The sequence below is a fragment of the Acipenser ruthenus genome, chromosome 2 (genome assembly GCF_902713425.1).
Source record: "Acipenser ruthenus chromosome 2, fAciRut3.2 maternal haplotype, whole genome shotgun sequence".
Lineage (NCBI taxonomy): Eukaryota > Metazoa > Chordata > Actinopteri > Acipenseriformes > Acipenseridae > Acipenser > Acipenser ruthenus.
The window spans coordinates 108,448,964-108,467,671 of record NC_081190.1 but is presented as its reverse complement, the minus strand read 5'-3'; the positions used below and the strand labels follow the sequence as shown (position 1 = coordinate 108,467,671).

Below are 18,708 nucleotides of genomic sequence, written 5' to 3'. Positions count from 1 at the left end.
CAGGTTAGATTTTCTGTTACTGACTGGCCAAAACAGATCATGTTTTTTCTTCTCTGAGATAATTATCCAGCTACAAAAAGAAAAAAAAGGCTTTTAGTATAAATATAGCTTTGCAAATCTAAAGGTTACTAATAAGGTCATAAATGGTTAGTCATCCTGGCAATGGTGATTGATGTGCAGTACTGATACCAGATCCCTGCAAACACAAGACACAGTCTTACTACTGGAAGAGTTCCAGGCTATCAGACAGATACATCTTCATAAAAACCTTTCCCTTAAATCTATCCTAAGGAGAATGCTGTCAGCATGTTTTATAATGAAAAGAGCACCATTAAAGTGACAAGGGAGCTCTTGGAAAATGTACTGCTGGAACATGTGTTTTTTACTACCACACAATGTTAAAGTGTCTTGTATATATTAACTTTTTAAAAAAAAATCTCTGTGTTTTTTTCTGAAGAGACATTTAAAGCTATACTGCATTTAGGTATTTATGTTACCACAATTTCGCAGCCAATTCAATCTGCATTGTTACATAATGTATGTTACATAAAGGTCAAAGATGGTTTAAAACTCTTCTCTGGTGTCCTCTGCATTAACTCCCTTTATCAGGGCGGCTGAGCCTGAGGCAATTCTCTCAGTACATATTTTAAACTACAGAGTACCAGTTCAAATCGTGTTGATATCGATCAGATGGAAACTAAATTAATCGATCTTTAACAAAAACAAGGCATAGTTGCCAAAATGAGAATTCTTTACAATAAGTACTTGATTTCGTATGAAACATACAAAAACAAAATGATAGCGGTAAAGGTAAATTAAGGTCATCATATAATTGTAGTTTAGACACGTAGTTCAGAGCAGTTATTGTAGTAGCATTGGCCATAAGCAGCCCTTATAAAAGTTTAATACAGTAAAAGCATAGAACAGTGTACTAAAGCATAGTGAAAGTTTATTAACACATGGTAAAGCAAGTCCAGAGGTATGGTTAAGCATATTTAAAAAAAAACAAAACATTGCAAACCATAGTGAACGACGGTAAATATAACTGTAGGAAAACATGGGGGCACTGGAAAATGTGCAGATTTACCATGGTAAACTTTCTAAGGCAGGTGGCAGTCTCAATTTGATATTACAGAAAGGTTTTATGGTACAGATGAAATGTAATAACAACAGTGGGTCACAAACATTATATTTCTTAGGTAAAGTAGAATGTCATATTCTAGGCAGCTAAAATACCTTATATTTATAATAAAATCTTACTTGGTTTTGATCATCTGCTTATGTTATATTTTTCGATCGTTTTAACAAAGTAAATAATTATTTATCAGCTGACACTGACACAATTACACACTGTGTATATATGTGATTGTGTTCCGTGAGCGAGTAAAGAGACATTTTAACATGAGTTTTAGGCATATACTACGGTATTTAAAACAAGTCACTCACGGTTGCTTAAAGACTAGCTTGTCTATTGCTGTCAGATCTGACTGAACCTGTAACTGGGTATTTATTTATTTTTTTAATGTACAGGTACTGTAGTCCTCACAGCTGACTTCCTTGTAATTGGTCTTTACTAAAGGGCTTTAAAGATAAATGATTTCAGATTCATTGGCCTGCCTCAGTGAGCCAGAAGGTGATGCAGAGGAATAATCCTCTGATGCTCTAAGTGGATGTCGATGTTTTCAGCTGGTGAATAGCACTGGCATAAAGCACACATATGATCTGTCTGTTCTTTGTTTTGCATTGGAAGAACAGTTTTTATTTCTTTCAGTATCAGTCACAGTGTTAAGACCCCTTCTTTTGTCGATCCTGTGAAAAAACATAGCTTGTGCTTGGAGGATAATTGCTGCAGGCTTGAGAGGATTTTCCATCTAATTACTGTACAGCCTTACAGAAGAACAAGGTGAGTGAATAGTACCTTTTTAACTGTGAACAAAATATAAAATACAGTTATTACCTGGGGGTGTATATGGCGTTTTTAAAAACATCAATACTGTTCTGTATAGTAGTTTTTTGCGTGATACAGTAAATAAAAATAATAATAAAAAAAAAATGATGATTACACAATTTGGTAACATGATGTGTTTCCTGGAGAAGGTAGTGGAGAATCATTGTTTCCCCCTAAGAATCTGGGGGATATTGAGCAGTTTTAGGAACTTTTCTGAACTGTCATAAACAAAATGCACTTGTTAAATAGCCTGTACTCATTCATTCAATGCAGTTGTATGGATGTTTGTATGTTTGAACGTTTGTGACACTTACTACTTCTGAACTATTATTGGATTGCTCTGGAAATTTGTATACTGTTTCATAACAGTGGGGGAACAAAACAAACACAGTTGCAGAGTTTTAAAATGAACCATTATCCCAAACTGATAGTATGTATAGCAGCTGCTGTACGTCATTTTAACTATATATATATATATATATATATATATATATATATATATATATATATATATATATATATATATAATTTGTTTATTTAGCAGACGCCTTTATCCAAGGCGACTTACAGAGACTAGGGTATATATATAAAGCGTCAATCTATTAAATTAAATTGATCTTTTTTTTAGTGAAAAAAGTATGTAGCCTACTTACAGGTATTGTAGCAGTGGGTTTGTAATAGACAGTGTTTCAGAGAACACATTTGTTGCAAACATGAAAGATTTAATGGAAGGTATGTGCTGTATGTCATAAACCATATGCAATAACAGGATAATTATTACTGTGATCTCTTCAAAAAAATGTATCTAATGTAGTTAATCATCTTTTATCACACTAGAAGTGTTCTCTAGGTCCAATATAATCATGGGTATTACTGTACAAAAAAAAATAGTCCTTTTGTGGCAGTGAGTTTGCAAATCTGCCTCTGCCACACTCTCAAAGCCTCATATCTTAGTGACTTCATATTTTCATATATATTTTCAAATATATATACAAACACTGCATGGTCAATGCGTCAGCGGCCTTGACATCTAATCCAACATGGCTGCATGATCATGACAACAAACTTGTACATATTGTCTTCATATTTTGTACACAGCTCTATTTTATGATTCACTCTCTCGAGTTTCATTACAAGTTCTGTCCAGTATACATAAACTGTTTCACTGTAACACTGTTTTTAACTTCTGGCCACATCAGTGACCACTTTCAGATAAAGTCTAGTTACAGGTGTCGTTTTCACACAGCATCCATAGTGTCAAAGCCTTATATCTCAGAAACCATTTGAGGTAGTGATGTCATATTTGTTGGGTTATATACTGTAAGCCTCCATTCCAAATGAGTTGGTGACAATGACATTGACTTTATAAGGCTGTTGTATGAAATCATGTAACTTTTTAGGTTTCTGCTGTTTGCTGACAATACACTTTCAGTTGTTGTTTTAATGTTTGGCACACAGCTGTATTCTATTCTTTCCATATCATTTTCCTTTGCAGTGGTGGACAGTAGAAATAAACCACTTCGCTGCCACAAATATACCATAATAATTAACTTGATTTTTAAACATATTTGTTAGGAACTGTTCTTCAATTAAACATATTGAAACCTGTTAATTGTGTAACATGTTTCAGAATCAGAGGCTTTGCCTTTTAATGTCATAACTTAAATGATATATATTTTTTTTTGTTAAAGGTAAAAGTACTATATAGGATATAGGATGTCTCTGTCGACTCCTGTGAAAAGTACTCACAAGTGGAGGGAAGATCTGCAGCAGTTCCGCAGAAACCATGCAATTTCAAAGAGGATTCTTCTCAACTGCTGCCTGATCAAACGGATTATTGCCTGGGCCAACCCCAGCATCCCAGGTACATGAATAGGACACAGTGAAACAGGCCAAACAATATTCAGTACTACAGCTGTACATGAGATAGCAGTGCATTGTGTGCATCCAGTACAGCAACTCAAGTACTGCTGTAGAGGTTAATGCCAATATGCTGTAATATGGTATTTCTTTCTGTTTCAATTTAAGGTTGTTTGTTTCTAACTGTTCATATGGTGGTGGACGCGTTTGTGCGTTGTAGCACTGCAGTGGAAGCAAGAGAGCAAAGCAAACTCCATTTTAATATGTATGGTACTAGTATTTTTTTTTTAGGATTATGTTACTACCCATTTTAACAATTACTATTTAAGGAGTATACAGCCATTAATTCATTACAGGCCCATTACTACTGTGTAGAGACATCTGTTTATTACTGTGTGCTGAAAGATAACGACAGTGAGTCCTGTGAAAAACACCTGACAAATGAGTGCAACTGAAAATAATCTACGATGTTTCCAAGGTAGCATATTGCTACTTCTGTTTCCTACAATCAGTGATCCTTAACAGCGACTGTCATCTTTCTATTGTGTTTTAACTTTTTTTTTACATAACAATTCATTTTGGTAATTGTGTATTGAAAAAAATATATATGTGAGGTAATTAATAAAAACATAGAAAATCAGAGAGCAAATTAATGAGGTGGTCTTTCCCCTAGGAAGTAGAGGAAATAAAAATAACTGCAACAAAAGCTGTCTTTGGTATCAAGTTCTTAGTTCAGGACAAAATTCATGGAATACATTTTCATTGTTATGCAGATGACACACAATTCTATCTGCAGGATAAACCTGGGGCAGGACTGGATGTTTCTGTTCTACAATGACTGTTTGTCGGAAATTAAAATATGGACACAACAACATTTCCTGCAACTAAATTGTGATAAAACTGAGGTGATGTTAATTGGCTCCTCAAAACAGCTTTGCAAAGCCAATAGCGTCAGTTTATTAATTGATGGTGTGGACATAAATTCTACTGATACAGCAAAAGATCTTGGTGTAATTTTTGACTCAGCATTGTCTTTTCAGTCTCATGTTAAAAGCATCAAGAAAATGTAATTCTTCCATTTGCATAATATTGCATGTGTAAGACCGTCTCTGTCCATCTCAGATGCAGAGAAGCTGGTTCACGGTTTTACTTCCACACACATTGATTATTGTAATGGTCTGTTGGCTAGGGTGGTAGGGTCCTTCAGAGACTCCAGCTGGTACAGAATTCAGCAGCTCGGGTTTTAACTAGAACTGCTGGGTCTGAGCATATAACCCCAGTCCTGGCCTCCCTCCATTGGCTGCCAGTGAGGTTCAGGGTCGATTTTAAGTTTTCCTTCTACTCAATGATTTGGCTCCTAAAATACCTCTTACATGCTTATGCCCCCTCTCGTGCCCTGCAATCAGCTGATCTAAATCGTTGAGTGGTTCCTAAAGCTAATATAGCTTTAAGAAATGGTTGAGTTGAATGCTGGCCCCATAATCTTTCCAATAATCTTGCAGCCAGTGCTGTTACCAACTTTTTTTTCCCCAAAATGGTCAGTGGCAGGTTGAAGTCAGACTGTTTGATCATTCTGACAAAACATTCATTCCGTTCACTTTGCTAATTCACTGCCTTCAGCAATTCATGATTTTGTGATAACTGACAGGTAGCACAATAATGAGGTAACATTCTGCACTGGGTTAAATATTTATAAAAAATAGAAATAGAAGCATGGCTGTTTATTCAAATTTAATTTCCTAAGCTAGGCTTTTTATAATTTGTAAGATGAAAGGGGTGCTGAAATATACAAAATGTTGAAAAATATAACCATAATGCAAATACATTTTGCATGTTTAATGTAGCTCCAGGCATTGCTATCATGTGGTCTTCCATGTCTTACAAATATTTGCACATAAATAATGATAGTTTTATATCTAACTACAAGAAGTAATTAGAACCAAAATGGAGGACCTTCTTATTTACATTAGACAGTAAAATACAAACATTTTTTGGTGTTTTCATGATCTTTATTACAGAGCCTGTCATTCATTTCTAATTACAATATTATTTTAGTGTTTTATAATTCAACAGTTCAAATACTTTTTATTATATGACTTATTCAGAATAGCTGGTTTCTCAATAATAGAAAATAATTATTTTGGGCTTCACATTAACGGAAGATTAAAAAAAAGGCATACTTTGTCATTTCTTTTTACTATATTACACATTTTATAGTAGTCATTTTTTAAGCTTTATTATTTTATTTGTTTGGCTTATTTGTCCATGAGAGATTGGATTTATTTTTTATAGTATTTTTTTTTAATTTTTGGAGGAGCGTACTAGAACAATATATTCTATCTGGGTGTATGTAACTTATCTTGCCCCATGCCAGCTTCCACCCTAACTCCTGCTCTGTGTGACTGCTGCATTTCTGAGAGTTCATTCCTCCCCTTCCACCAAGGTCCCATCCATTTCATCAATGTGCATCTCCTTCATGTGTTGTGGTCAGTTACCTGCATTTTGGTGGTCCACTGAAATTGGGTCAGTTAATAGTATACAGTTATTTTGTCGAGAATTCTATGGATTAAAGTTTTTCAATGCTTTATACTTGAGGAGAAGTAGGTCTTTGAAAATGACTTTGCTCCCAGCAATAATAATACATTATAAAGATGACATGCCCAACAACGGCTGTGCACACAAAAGTAGTAACAGGAAAATGTGGAAGAATGTATATGTTACACTCATAGTCAGGATTCAGTCATTCACCGACAAAAATAATCATTCTGCAATTTCAGCATTTGCAAATTATCAAAGAACAAAATGAAAGGTTATTTCGGTCTTTGAGCAAGTTATTTTGATCAAATTGCGAAATGGAAAATATCAAACAAGCAAAGAACAAAACACAAAAGAAGAGACAGCTTCTTCGGTCATTGAGTAAAACAATATAAATTGCGAAATGTGTTTTGAGCAAATGCACTGTTCCCAAACACATTTTAAAGATGCTGCTCAATCTGCAAATAGCAATTAATTGCGGAGCGTTAAAAATTCAGCATTGTCATTAATTTGTCTGTTCAATTGCAATTCAATTCATTCATATTGCGGATTGTCATTTAATGAGAGCTCATTTAAAAAACAAAAATCACAATTTAGATTTAGAAACATACAAATCACTGGACTTGTGTTTGCAAGGCTTGCTGCTGTGGCATTTAGAATTACACTGAACTCCTTTACGCACACAGAGGCACTTCTTTGCTTGACAAAAATGAAGCCTCAGACAATTTAAATTCATTCCGACTGTAAAGGCTCTCGAGAAATCCTCCAGCAGACTGAAGACCGAAGAAGCTGTCTCTTCTTTTGTGTTTCTGTTCTTTGCTTGTTTGGTATTTTACATTTCACCATTTGATCAAAATAATTTGCTCAAAGACCGAAATAACCTTTCATTTCATTCTTTGATAATTTGTAAATGCTCAAATCGCAAAATGGTTATTTTTGTCGGTGATTGACTGAATCCTGACTATGAGTGTAACATATATAAAGAATACAGTTACATAAAGAATGTATAAACCAAGTTTCATCACAATTGTGCAAGCAGTTCTCTAGATATATGCAAAACTCACTTATAAATGTACCAGGGTTGGGTTCAAGTGCAAGTGCACCTGCATTTAAATGCGATCAAGAAATATACACCACATCTGTGTTTGAATCCATTTGCAAAGTATTTGCACTTGACAGAATGTATTTGATCACTAATAATCTATCAAATGCATTTAGCAAGTGTTACTATTTAACCAACTGCAAGTGCAATTAACAATACAGCTATTAGTAATACACGGTTAAAGTAACCGCAGGGTTAATTGAGAACTTACAAGTGTTTGAAGTCATTTCAGAACACATATCTAATTACATTGTAGCAATTCCCATGCTACATAATGTGGGTGTAAGTCTCACCCACCTGTCCCTTTAATTAGGGTCAGTAGCCTGGCCAGGTCAAAACTTCATTTCCCTTAGTTCCTTGCAACCACCCTCTGTTCATCCTCTCTCCCCATTGGCTCATTCAGATTTCCACCCCTCCAATCTCAGAGCTCCTTAGTAGCCAGCACTTGTATTAAAGCTGGCTAATCAGGCCTGAGGGAGACTCCCTTTCTCAGAGGAATCCATTAAACTACAGCATTTTCTTTACTTAAATTTCAGTGAATCCATTACCATCCTTAGATAATTCCAGTGCATCCGTTCATTTTCTTTTGTCGCTGCGCTTTGTCTGAACTGCTCTTTTTGTTTTCACTGTTACTTGTTTAAGTTTAGCTGTTTTTCTAGGTCTGTTTAGTGTTTGTTGTTTTATGTGTGACGGTCTCAATTTTTTCCTGATCCTCCTGATTTTTTTCAAACAACTGTTCACCATTCAACTCAACACTACTGGACAGTCTCAACAATTTCAACGTACTCAATGTTTTCAACCTTCTACAATCACCATCATTTTGGGACACTTTGCTGGACTGCCTTATTTGTGGGTGAGATCATTTCTTTTTCGTTTGGATTGTTTCTACTTTAATTTGATACTTTGTTTCCTGTATTTTTTTGTTATTTTGTTACTTTGTATGGATTTCAATTACCCTGCTATTACTGGACTTGTTGGGCCTACCTGTCATTCTCCCACCATCTTTTGTCTATCTGTGTGTGTTGTGTTTGTGAGTGTGGGTTTATTGGAGACCCTCCGGACACTACATTAATTTCTGTTTGGTGATACTGTTTAGCCTTCTGTTTGTCCCTACATATTTATCTGTACCATCTTATTTCTTACCTGTTACCTGCAATTATTTGAATTACTTTCTTATCATTATTCATTTCATTCATTTGTTCATTTTTTCATTTGTTGACATTATTGTTCACAATAATAAACCGATTGTTCTTGAAATTGACACCTCTGACGTCCCTGCTTTTGCTGTCTGTCACTCTTGCTGACTTATTTAGCTATAGGAATAGGGCCAGTAGTCTCTCCTTAGGGAGGACAGTGCAACTGCTTCTCAGTTGTGCAGAGTGATCGTTACAACATGAGGAGCATGATTAAAGGAGGTTGTTATAACAGAAAGTAGTTTGAATTGATACAGAAAAGCTTCTATGTTTGCAATTATTGGTGAGGAGTTTCAGTTTATATATACTATTAATCCAGTAGAGAAGACCAGAGAGACCTACAAGTATTGCAGTTAACTTTTAAATGCACAATTTAAAAAAAAGTAACTGGACATGCTTGAATATCTTTAGAGGCCTGTATTGTACTGAGGGCAATAATCTTAACATATAAAGAAGAAAGTCTGTCTGTCTGTCTGTCTGTTCCTTTATGCATTCGTACCCCGCAGGAGCCAGTGCAACCAAACTTTGCACGGCCTCCTCTTTCATCCAGGGAAAGGTCGAGGGCTATGTTTGGATCCAAAATTTTGACCCCCGGGTACTTTATTCAGTAACCCCATTGCTGGATCACTACAGTACCATGTATCTCAAATTAAAGAAACCAAAAAAATTTAAATAAAAAGAACAAAAATGGCAAAGACCAAAAAAAAGTTAAAAAAGGGAAAGGCGCATTGTGCAACACCCAAGATCAGTAATTTATAGGAAACCATAAGGCTACCGTTCCCCAATTTGTCATGCATGAAATATTGAAATATTGAATTTCCCTGGGCAACGCCGGGTACTTCAGATAGTGTGTATATATATAAATACTGTATATATATATATATATATATATATATATATATATATAATCCGTGTTTCAATAATTTGTGTTTCGATAATCCGTGCAGTTTAATACAGTTCATTATCAAAATGCATTGGTGCAGAAATCATCTATGTGGAAGAGGGTATTCTCATGCTTTATTAGTGCGGAAATCAGCGTATCTGTGCGGAAGCGGATGGTCATCATTTAATTTAATTAAATTCAACTGAGTACAGTATAGTGCAAGCCAACAGACAGTACTGTATTGTACTTACTGAAACCAGAGACAAGTGAGCAGAAAGCAGACTTAAGACTCTCTTAGCCTGGCAGTCGGAATATGAAGAGCAGTTATGACAATTAAAAGACTCATAGCAAGATCAGTGCCTTTTTTAAACCAGCTCTCTCTGCCTCTGAACATCGTCGATTACATACAGTATATATTTTAACTGCTGTTGGGACGTTATATTTTATTTGTATTATTGCATTTTTTCAATTAATAGTGCAGGGATTTCATGTCATGGGTTAATGGTTTCATTGTTAATTGGGAAATTGATTAGTTGGTTAAGACACCTGTGTGCCGTTACCCCTGCAATAATGCAAGGCAGGGAAACCCTGTTAGGGGGGTTAGTGAGCCAGTGAAGGCTCTGCTTAGCCTGGCAAACAACAGTCAATAAAACAACAAGAGGTAAAAGAAAACCAGTGAAGGCTTTGCACAACCTGGTAGTTGAAAGGTGTGGTTTTGTTGGGAAAATGGCTTAGCCGTTCCAATCAAACTGTTTAGTTTAGGGCCCAAGAAGGGCTAGGTGTTTGTTGTTTTGTTTCTTATTTTTATTTTGTGTTTAATAAAAAGTGCACTTACATGCTTAAAACATACTTAGTGACTAAGACTTGTTTATTGGTGCACCCACATAAAACAGTGGTAAAGTCCCAGACCTAACCTGACACAAAGGGGCTTTACCACAATATATATATATATATATATATATATATATATATATATATATGCTGTATAGACAACCGTCGGTTATTAAAAACATTTTGCCAGAAACCAATCCCGTCCCATAAACTTTAATGTTAATGGACTTCTGATAATAGCAACTGCACGCTGTTTATTGACAAATTTATTACTAGTTGCCTGTGCTACAGAGCGCACTTGCATGATTTATGCTTCATGCAGCTTTTATAACAAACTGACTTCGCAACATGCACAGAAAAAGGATGGCTGTTCTTAAAAAATGTATTACTAGAGGAGCAAAACAATTACATCCCAAAAGTAGACAAATCTAAATCTAAAACAAAATTGCCAAAATGGTTTAATAGATCAATTAAATATATATATATATATATATATATATATATATATATATATATATATATATATATATATATATATATATATATATATATATATTATATATATTATATATATATATATATTCAGGAGAAAAAAAGGGACTTTACAGAGCGTTTACAAGGGACCAAGAACAAAGTACACAGAAAGAGTACTTGGAACTGCAAACACAAGTCAAAAAGGAAGTTAGAAAGACCAAAAGAGAGATAGAAATGAGCATTGCTAAGGGGGCTAAAACCATTTCCAAAAAGTTTTTCCAATATTATAACAGCAAGAGAACATTTGAAGAGGAGGTAAAATGTCTAAGAGATAAAAATCGCAAAATCATAGACGAAGAGAAAAAAACAGCAAATATATTAAATGATTACTTTTCACAAGTTTTTACAGACGTGCTCAAATTTGTTGGTACCCCTCCACAAAAAACGAAGAATGCACAATTTTCTCTGAAATAACTTGAAATTGACAAAAGTAATTGGCATCCACCATTGTTTATTCCATATTTAATAGAAATCAGACTTTGCTTTTGATTTTTTATTCAACATAATATTGTAAATAATAAAACAAATGAAAATGGCATGGACAAAAATGATGGGACCGCTAACCTAATATTTTGTTGCACAACCTTTAGAGGCAATCACTGCAATCAAACGTTTTCTGTAGCTCTCAATGAGACTTCTGCACCTGTTAACAGGTAGTTTGGCCCACTCTTCCTGAGCAAACTGCTCCAGCTGTCTCAGGTTTGATGGGTGCCTTCTCCAGACTGCAAGTTTCAGCTCTTTCCATAGATGTTCGATAGGATTCAGATCAGGACTCATAGAAGGCCACTTCAGAATAGTCCAATGTTTTGTTCTTATCCATTCATGGGTGCTTTTAGCTGTGTGTTTTGGGTCATTATCCTGTTGGAGGACCCATGACCTGCGACTGAGACAGAGCTTTCTGACACTGGGCAGTACGTTTCGCTCCAGAATGCCTTGATAGTCTTGAGATTTCATTGTGCCCTGCACAGATTCAAGGCATCCTGTGCCAGGCACAGCAAAGCAGCCCCAAAACATAAGCGAGCCTCCTCCATGTTTCACTGTAGGTATGGTGTTCTTTTCTTTGAAAGCTTCATTTTTTCGTCTGTGAACATAGAGCTGATGTGACTTGCCAAAAAGCTCCAGTTTTGACTCATCTGTCCAAAGGACATTCTCCCAGAAGGATTGTGGCTTTTCAATATGCATTTTAGCAAATTCCAGTCTGGCTTTTTTATGTTTTTCTTTCAAAAGTGGAGTCCGCCTGGGTCTTCTTCCATGGAGCCCACTTTCGCTCAAAAAGCGACGGATGGTGCGATCAGAAACTGACGTACCTTCACCTTGGAGTTCAGCTTGTATCTCTTTGGCAGTTATCCTTGGTTCTTTTTCTACCATTCGCACTATCCTTCTGTTCAATCTGGGGTCGATTTTCCTCTTGCGGCCGCGCCCAGGGAGGTTGGCTACAGTTCCATGGACCTTAAACTTCTTAATAATATTTGCAACTGCTGTCACAGGAACATCAAGCTGCTTGGAGATGGTCTTGTAGCCTTTACCTTTACCATGCTTGTCTATTATTTTCTTTCTGATCTCCTCAGACAACTCTCTCCTTTGCTTTCTCTGGTCCATGTTCAGTGTGGTGCACACAATGATACCAAACAGCACAGTAACTACTTTTCTCCATTTAAATAGGCTGAATGACTGATTACAAGATTGGAGACATGCGTGATACTAATTAAAGAAACTAAGTAGTTTGAAATATCACTATAATCCAATTATTTATTATCTTTTCTAAGGGGTACCAACAAATGTGTCCAGGCCATTTTAGAATATCTTTGTAGAATAAGCAATAATTGATCTCTTTTCACAGCTTCTTTGCTTTATTCTATGACATACCAAAGGCATGCAAGTATACATGATAAAATAGCTTTTAATTTCATCACTTTTCAGGAGGAATGAAGCATTATTTCAATGAGCTGTAAGGGTACCAACAAATTTGAGCACGTCTGTACAAAGGAAGATATGGGCAACATCCCCCACATGTTGACCTGTTCCTATCCAGTTTTAAATAACTTTAGTATAACAGAGCAGAAGTGTTAAAAGGACTAGGACCTCTTAAAATAAACAAATCCCCTGGGCCTGATAAGATCCTCCCAATAGTACTCAAAGAAATGAAATAATTTATTTACAAACCGCTAACCAAGATCATGCAACAGTCTCTTGACACAGGGGTTGTACCGACAGACTGGAGAATTGCAAACATAGTACTGATCCACAAAAAGGGAGACAAAACCGAACCAGGTAACTACAGACCAATAAGCCTGACTTCTGTCAAGGTAACCAGTGGAGTACCACAGGGATCAATATTAGGCCCTTTCCTCTTCCTAATCAACATTAATGACTTAGATTCTGGTATAGTAAGCAAACTTATTACATTTGCAGACAACACAAAAATAGGAGGAGTGACAAACACTGTTGCAGCAGCAAAGGTCATTCAAAATGATCTAGACAGCATTCAGAACTGGGCAGACACATGGCAAATGAAATTTAATAGAGAAAAGTGTAAGGTACTACACGCAGGCAATAAAAATTTGCATTTTAAATACCATATGGGAGATACTGCAATTGAAGAAGGAATCTATGAAAAAGACCTAGGAGTTTATGTTGACTCAGAAATGTCTTCATCTAGACAATGTGGGGAAGCTATAAAAAAGGCCAACAAGATGCTCAGATATATTGTGAAAAGTGTTGAATTTAAATCAAGGGAAGTAATGTTAAAACTTTACAATGCATTAGTAAGACCTCATCTAGAATATTGTGTTCAGTTCTGGTCACCTCATTACAAAAAGGATATTGCTGCTCTAGAAAGAGTGCAAAGAAGAGCGACCTGAATTATTCCGGGTTTAAAAGGCATGCCGTATGCAGACAGTCTTAAAGAATTGAATCTATTCAGTCTTGAACAAAGAAGACTATGTGGTGATCTGATTCAAGCATTCAAAATCCTAAAAGTTATTGACAATGTCGACCCAGGGGAATTTTTCAACCTGAAAAAAGAAACAAGGACCAGGAGTCACAAATGGAGATTAGATAAAGGGGCATTCAGAACAGAAAATAGGAGGCACTTTTTTACACAAAGAATTGTGAGAGTCTGGAACCAACTTCCCAGTAGTTGATGAGATTCTGGGATCAATAAGCTACTAACAACGAGCAAGATGGGCCGAATGGACATATTTCTTATGTTTGCTTTACTCATTGTAAGGACAATTATAGTACATCATTGTGCCGTATTTGTACAACTACAGTAGGCCTGTATCGTTGTTCCATATAAATACACTTGAAAACGGGAGCTTTTCGCTTATTGGCAACTTTCGGTTAATGACATATTTTTGCTGGGAAACGAGAGGTTTTTAATAAGCGGCATCAACCTCTTTACAGTAGATTGTTATCTTTGAGCTCCAAACCTATGGCTAAATAAGACACTGAAATATGGTATAGCAAGGTTTAAACAATATTCTTTTAAAATACTGTTTTATTGAAGGGTATTCAGTTTAATACATGTTAGTATAAAAATAACATTAAACAATCAAATCTGCCCTGTTTTATCCAAACATTTACACTGATAGCTGCGTATTCCTTTTGAATATTACTGTAGGTATCAGTATATGCTGATATGGATCCTAACTGTGCTTCTTACCAACTGTTAAGAATTTGCTACAAAAATAGCTGTCTTTTTACACTCTACAGTTCTTCCTTCTGCGTGAATAATTGATATTTTGTGCTTGGAGTGTTACGTAGTATTTGCTGAAACCATGGCTACTGCTTGATTAGGTAGTCAAGATCTATTGTGTGCTTTCTATCCATAAAGCAATTCTATAATTGTTTTTCATCTTAGTGGAGTCTTGACCTCTAAATTTATGGTTGTGCTAAATGAAGCATTACTTTAAAAGAAGATGATGCAATTTATATTATACATGAATAGTTACATACACATACAGTATGTATGTATGAGTATATATATATATATATATATATATATATATATATATATATTGTGACAGACTGGGGGAGGAAGAGGAAAATATGAAATTCATGAGGGGCTAAAGAACTACATCCCCCAGAATGCCACAGGAAGGAGCCAGGAGGAAAGCCACCTGTCTCCAATCTGTAATCATTATCACCTGCCTGTGATTAGCAGGCAGTTATATAGAAAGATATAGAAATGTTGTTCAACACAGTCTCCAGTCTGTGTGAAGCGAGGCTGTCGCCATGAAGAAACCTGTGTGGTTTGAAAAGGTATTGTGTGACCCTTTTTGTATTTGTGTGTGTGTGTGTAAAAAACTATTTTGTGACTGGGAAATGGCTTAGCCGTCCAGTATTTAGTCAGGGAATCGACAGAAAGTTTAGTTAGTACTCCGTGTGGGAGTTAGATTTTTGTTTCTCTTTTATTTCTATTGTTATTGTAAATGATAAAAGTCTTGTGTCTAGGTCTGTCGGAGGCAGTGTGGTCCAGTGGTTAAAGTCCAGGGCTTAACCTCCTTGTACTCCATCCTGCAGATGAGATGTTAAATCAATGTCCTGTTGTAAGTGACTCTGCATATAGTGCACAGCTCACAGCCTACCTCTGTAAAGCGCTTTGTGATGGTGGTCCACTATGAAAGGCGCTATATATATAATATATATATATATATATATATATATATATATATATATATATATATATATATATATATATATATATAGCATAGTTTCCAGTAGGGGTATAAATAATTGGGTCACTTAACCATGTGCAGTTAAACGTTATAGATACAAATTCAGAACTGGGTAACTCACTCCGTAAATACCACCACAAACCTTGTGTATGTGCTGTACACTCTATTTTTGTCACATTCTGTCTTTGTCTCTCACAGAGTTGGACTGTAAATGTGGCATTTTAATTAATTGTTAATTTTGGTACCATTTGTGTTTTTGGTGTTTGCAAAGTATTGAATAATTTAACAGAAACTGAGCTGAGTATGTTGAAAAGCATCTGGAATTCTTTCTCATCCATATGGAAAAAAAATGCAGTAAATATATTTCAAATATATATTTTAAAACATATATTGAAATATTTAAAAAATGGCCTAAAAATATATTGAAATACATCGTAAAAACATATAATTTCATATATTTAAATATATTGTAAAAATGTACTAAGTTGATTTACCATGTCATATATAGCAAGAGGAATGGCCTGTTACAAATTAAGCTTAAAAAGAAAAGGAGAAATTAACAAAAACAGTTTACAAGAAAAATAGTTTCAATTTGGACTTATAAGGTAACAGCCTTAATAAAAAATACTATATACCTTAAATATTGAATACTAGTTGAACAAGTAGTGTTTCATTTCAATCAGCTGTTGACGGAGGTCCCAGGATATGATTTGCAGTGCTCTCTGCTGGCCATCTATTTAATGTTTTATTTTTTTTCTTAACACCACTTGATAATGAACTGTACTAACAACAGAACATAGTTAAGATGGAGATCTTTAAATATGCATCTAGTAAACTGTTCTCAATGCCTCTAAAATAAAGATTAATTAAATCTATGTGCATTATTATTATTTGTTTATTTAGCAGACGCCTTTATCCAAGGCGACTTACAGAGACTAGGGTGTGTGAACTATGCATTAGCTGCAGAGGCACTTACAACTATGTCTCACCCGAAGGACGGAGCTCAAGGAGGTCAAGTGACTTGCTCAGGGTTACACAATGAGTCAATGGTTGAGGTGGGATTTGAACCGGGGACCCCCTGGTTACAAGTCTGTTTCTTTAACCACTGGACCACACAGCCTCTTATACAGTGCCTTGCGAAAGTATTCGGCCCCCTTGAACTTTGCGACCTTTTGCCACATTTCAGGCTTCAAACATAAAGATATGAAACTGTAATTTTTTGTGAAGAATCAACAACAAGTGGGACACAATCATGAAGTGGAATGAAATTTATTGGATATTTCAAACTTTTTTAACAAATAAAAAACTGAAAAATTGGGCGTGCAAAATTATTCAGCCCCCTTAAGTTAATACTTTGTAGCGCCACCTTTTGCTGCGATTACAGCTGTAAGTCGCTTGGGGTATGTCTCTATCAGTTTTGCACATCGAGAGACTGAAATTTTTGCCCATTCCTCCTTGCAAAACAGCTCGAGCTCAGTGAGGTTGGATGGAGAGCATTTGTGAACAGCAGTTTTCAGTTCTTTCCACAGATTCTCGATTGGATTCAGGTCTGGACTTTGACTTGGCCATTCTAACACCTGGATATGTTTATTTGTGAACCATTCCATTGTAGATTTTGCTTTATGTTTTGGATCATTGTCTTGTTGGAAGACAAATCTCCGTCCCAGTCTCAGGTCTTTTGCAGACTCCATCAGGTTTTCTTCCAGAATGGTCCTGTATTTGGCTTCATCCATCTTCCCATCAATTTTAACCATCTTCCCTGTCCCTGCTGAAGAAAAGCAGGCCCAAACCATGATGCTGCCACCACCATGTTTGACAGTGGGGATGGTGTGTTCAGGGTGATGAACTGTGTTGCTTTTACGCCAAACATAACATTTTGCATTGTTGCCAAAAAGTTTGATTTTGGTTTCATCTGACCAGAGCACCTTCTTCCACATGTTTGGTATGTCTCCCAGGTGGCTTGTGGCAAACTGTAAACGACACTTTTTATGGATATCTTTAAGAAATGGCTTTCTTCTTGCCACTCTTCCATAAAGGCCAGATTTGTGCAGTATATGACTGATTGTTGTCCTATGGACAGAGTCTCCCACCTCAGCTGTAGATCTCTGCAGTTCATCCAGAGTGATCATGTGCCTCTTGGCTGCATCTCTGATCAGTCTTCTCCTTGTATGAGCTGAAAGTTTAGAGGGACGGCCAGGTCTTGGTAGATTTGCAGTGGTCTGATACTCCTTCCATTTCAATATTATCGCTTGCACAGTGCTCCTTGGGATGTTTAAAGCTTGGGAAATCTTTTTGTATCCAAATCCGGCTTTAAACTTCTCCACAACAGTATCTCGGACCTGCCTGGTGTGTTCCTTGTTCTTCATGATGCTCTCTGCGCTTTGAACGGACCTCTGAGACTATCACAGTGCAGGTGCATTTATACGGAGACTTGATTACACACAGTTGGATTCTATTTATCATCATTAGTCATTTAGGTCAACATTGGATCATTCAGAGATCCTCACTGAACTTCTGGAGAGAGTTTGCTGCACTGAAAGTAAAGGGGCTGAATAATTTTGCACGCCCAATTTTTCAGTTTTTTATTTGTTAAAAAAGTTTGAAATATCCAATAAATTTCGTTCCACTTCATGATTGTGTCCCACTTGTTGTTGATTCTTCACAAAAAATTACAGTTTCATATCTTTATGTTTGAAGCCTGAAATGTGGCAAAAGGTCGCAAAGTTCAAGGGGGCCGAATACTTTCGCAAGGCACTGTATGTATATTCTATTACTTAATGTTATCTAAAATACTGATACATATCTGAATCTGTACATGTTAGTTACAAAATGGCACTATATATATACAGAGGTTGATTAGGTAGTCAAGATCTAGAGGTTGAGTTTGAGGTGATGTGAGTGCATCCAGGAGGAGATAGCAGACAGACAGGTAGAGATACTGGAGGGGATAGTGGAGTCAGAGGTGGGGAAGGAGAGGAAAATCTGAGCATCATCAGCATAGAAATGGTATGAGAAACCATAGGATGCGATGAAGGGGCCCAGGGAGCAGGTGTAGAGAGAGAACAGGAAAGGAGAGGAGCTAATATATATATATATATATATATATATATATATATATATATATATATATATATATATATATA

At 36.0% G+C, this 18,708-nt stretch overlaps 1 protein-coding gene across 3 annotated transcripts in view; it reads left to right on the top strand.

The window, feature by feature from the left end:
- The window catches only part of LOC117408327 (Kv channel-interacting protein 4), a 375,835-nt gene that overhangs the window by 56,838 nt on the left and 300,289 nt on the right, over nucleotides 1-18,708 (top strand). The window contains exons 1-2 of one of the 3 annotated variants that reach the window (XM_034013223.3): nucleotides 1,592-1,903; nucleotides 3,640-3,812. The exons of the other annotated variants lie outside the window; for them this stretch is intronic. Of the exons in view, the coding sequence (XP_033869114.2) occupies nucleotides 3,665-3,812 (148 nt within the window). The 5' untranslated portion in view covers nucleotides 1,592-1,903; nucleotides 3,640-3,664. Of the gene's footprint in view, nucleotides 1-1,591; nucleotides 1,904-3,639; nucleotides 3,813-18,708 lie in introns of those variants that run through there. 3 annotated transcript variants of the gene reach the window in all.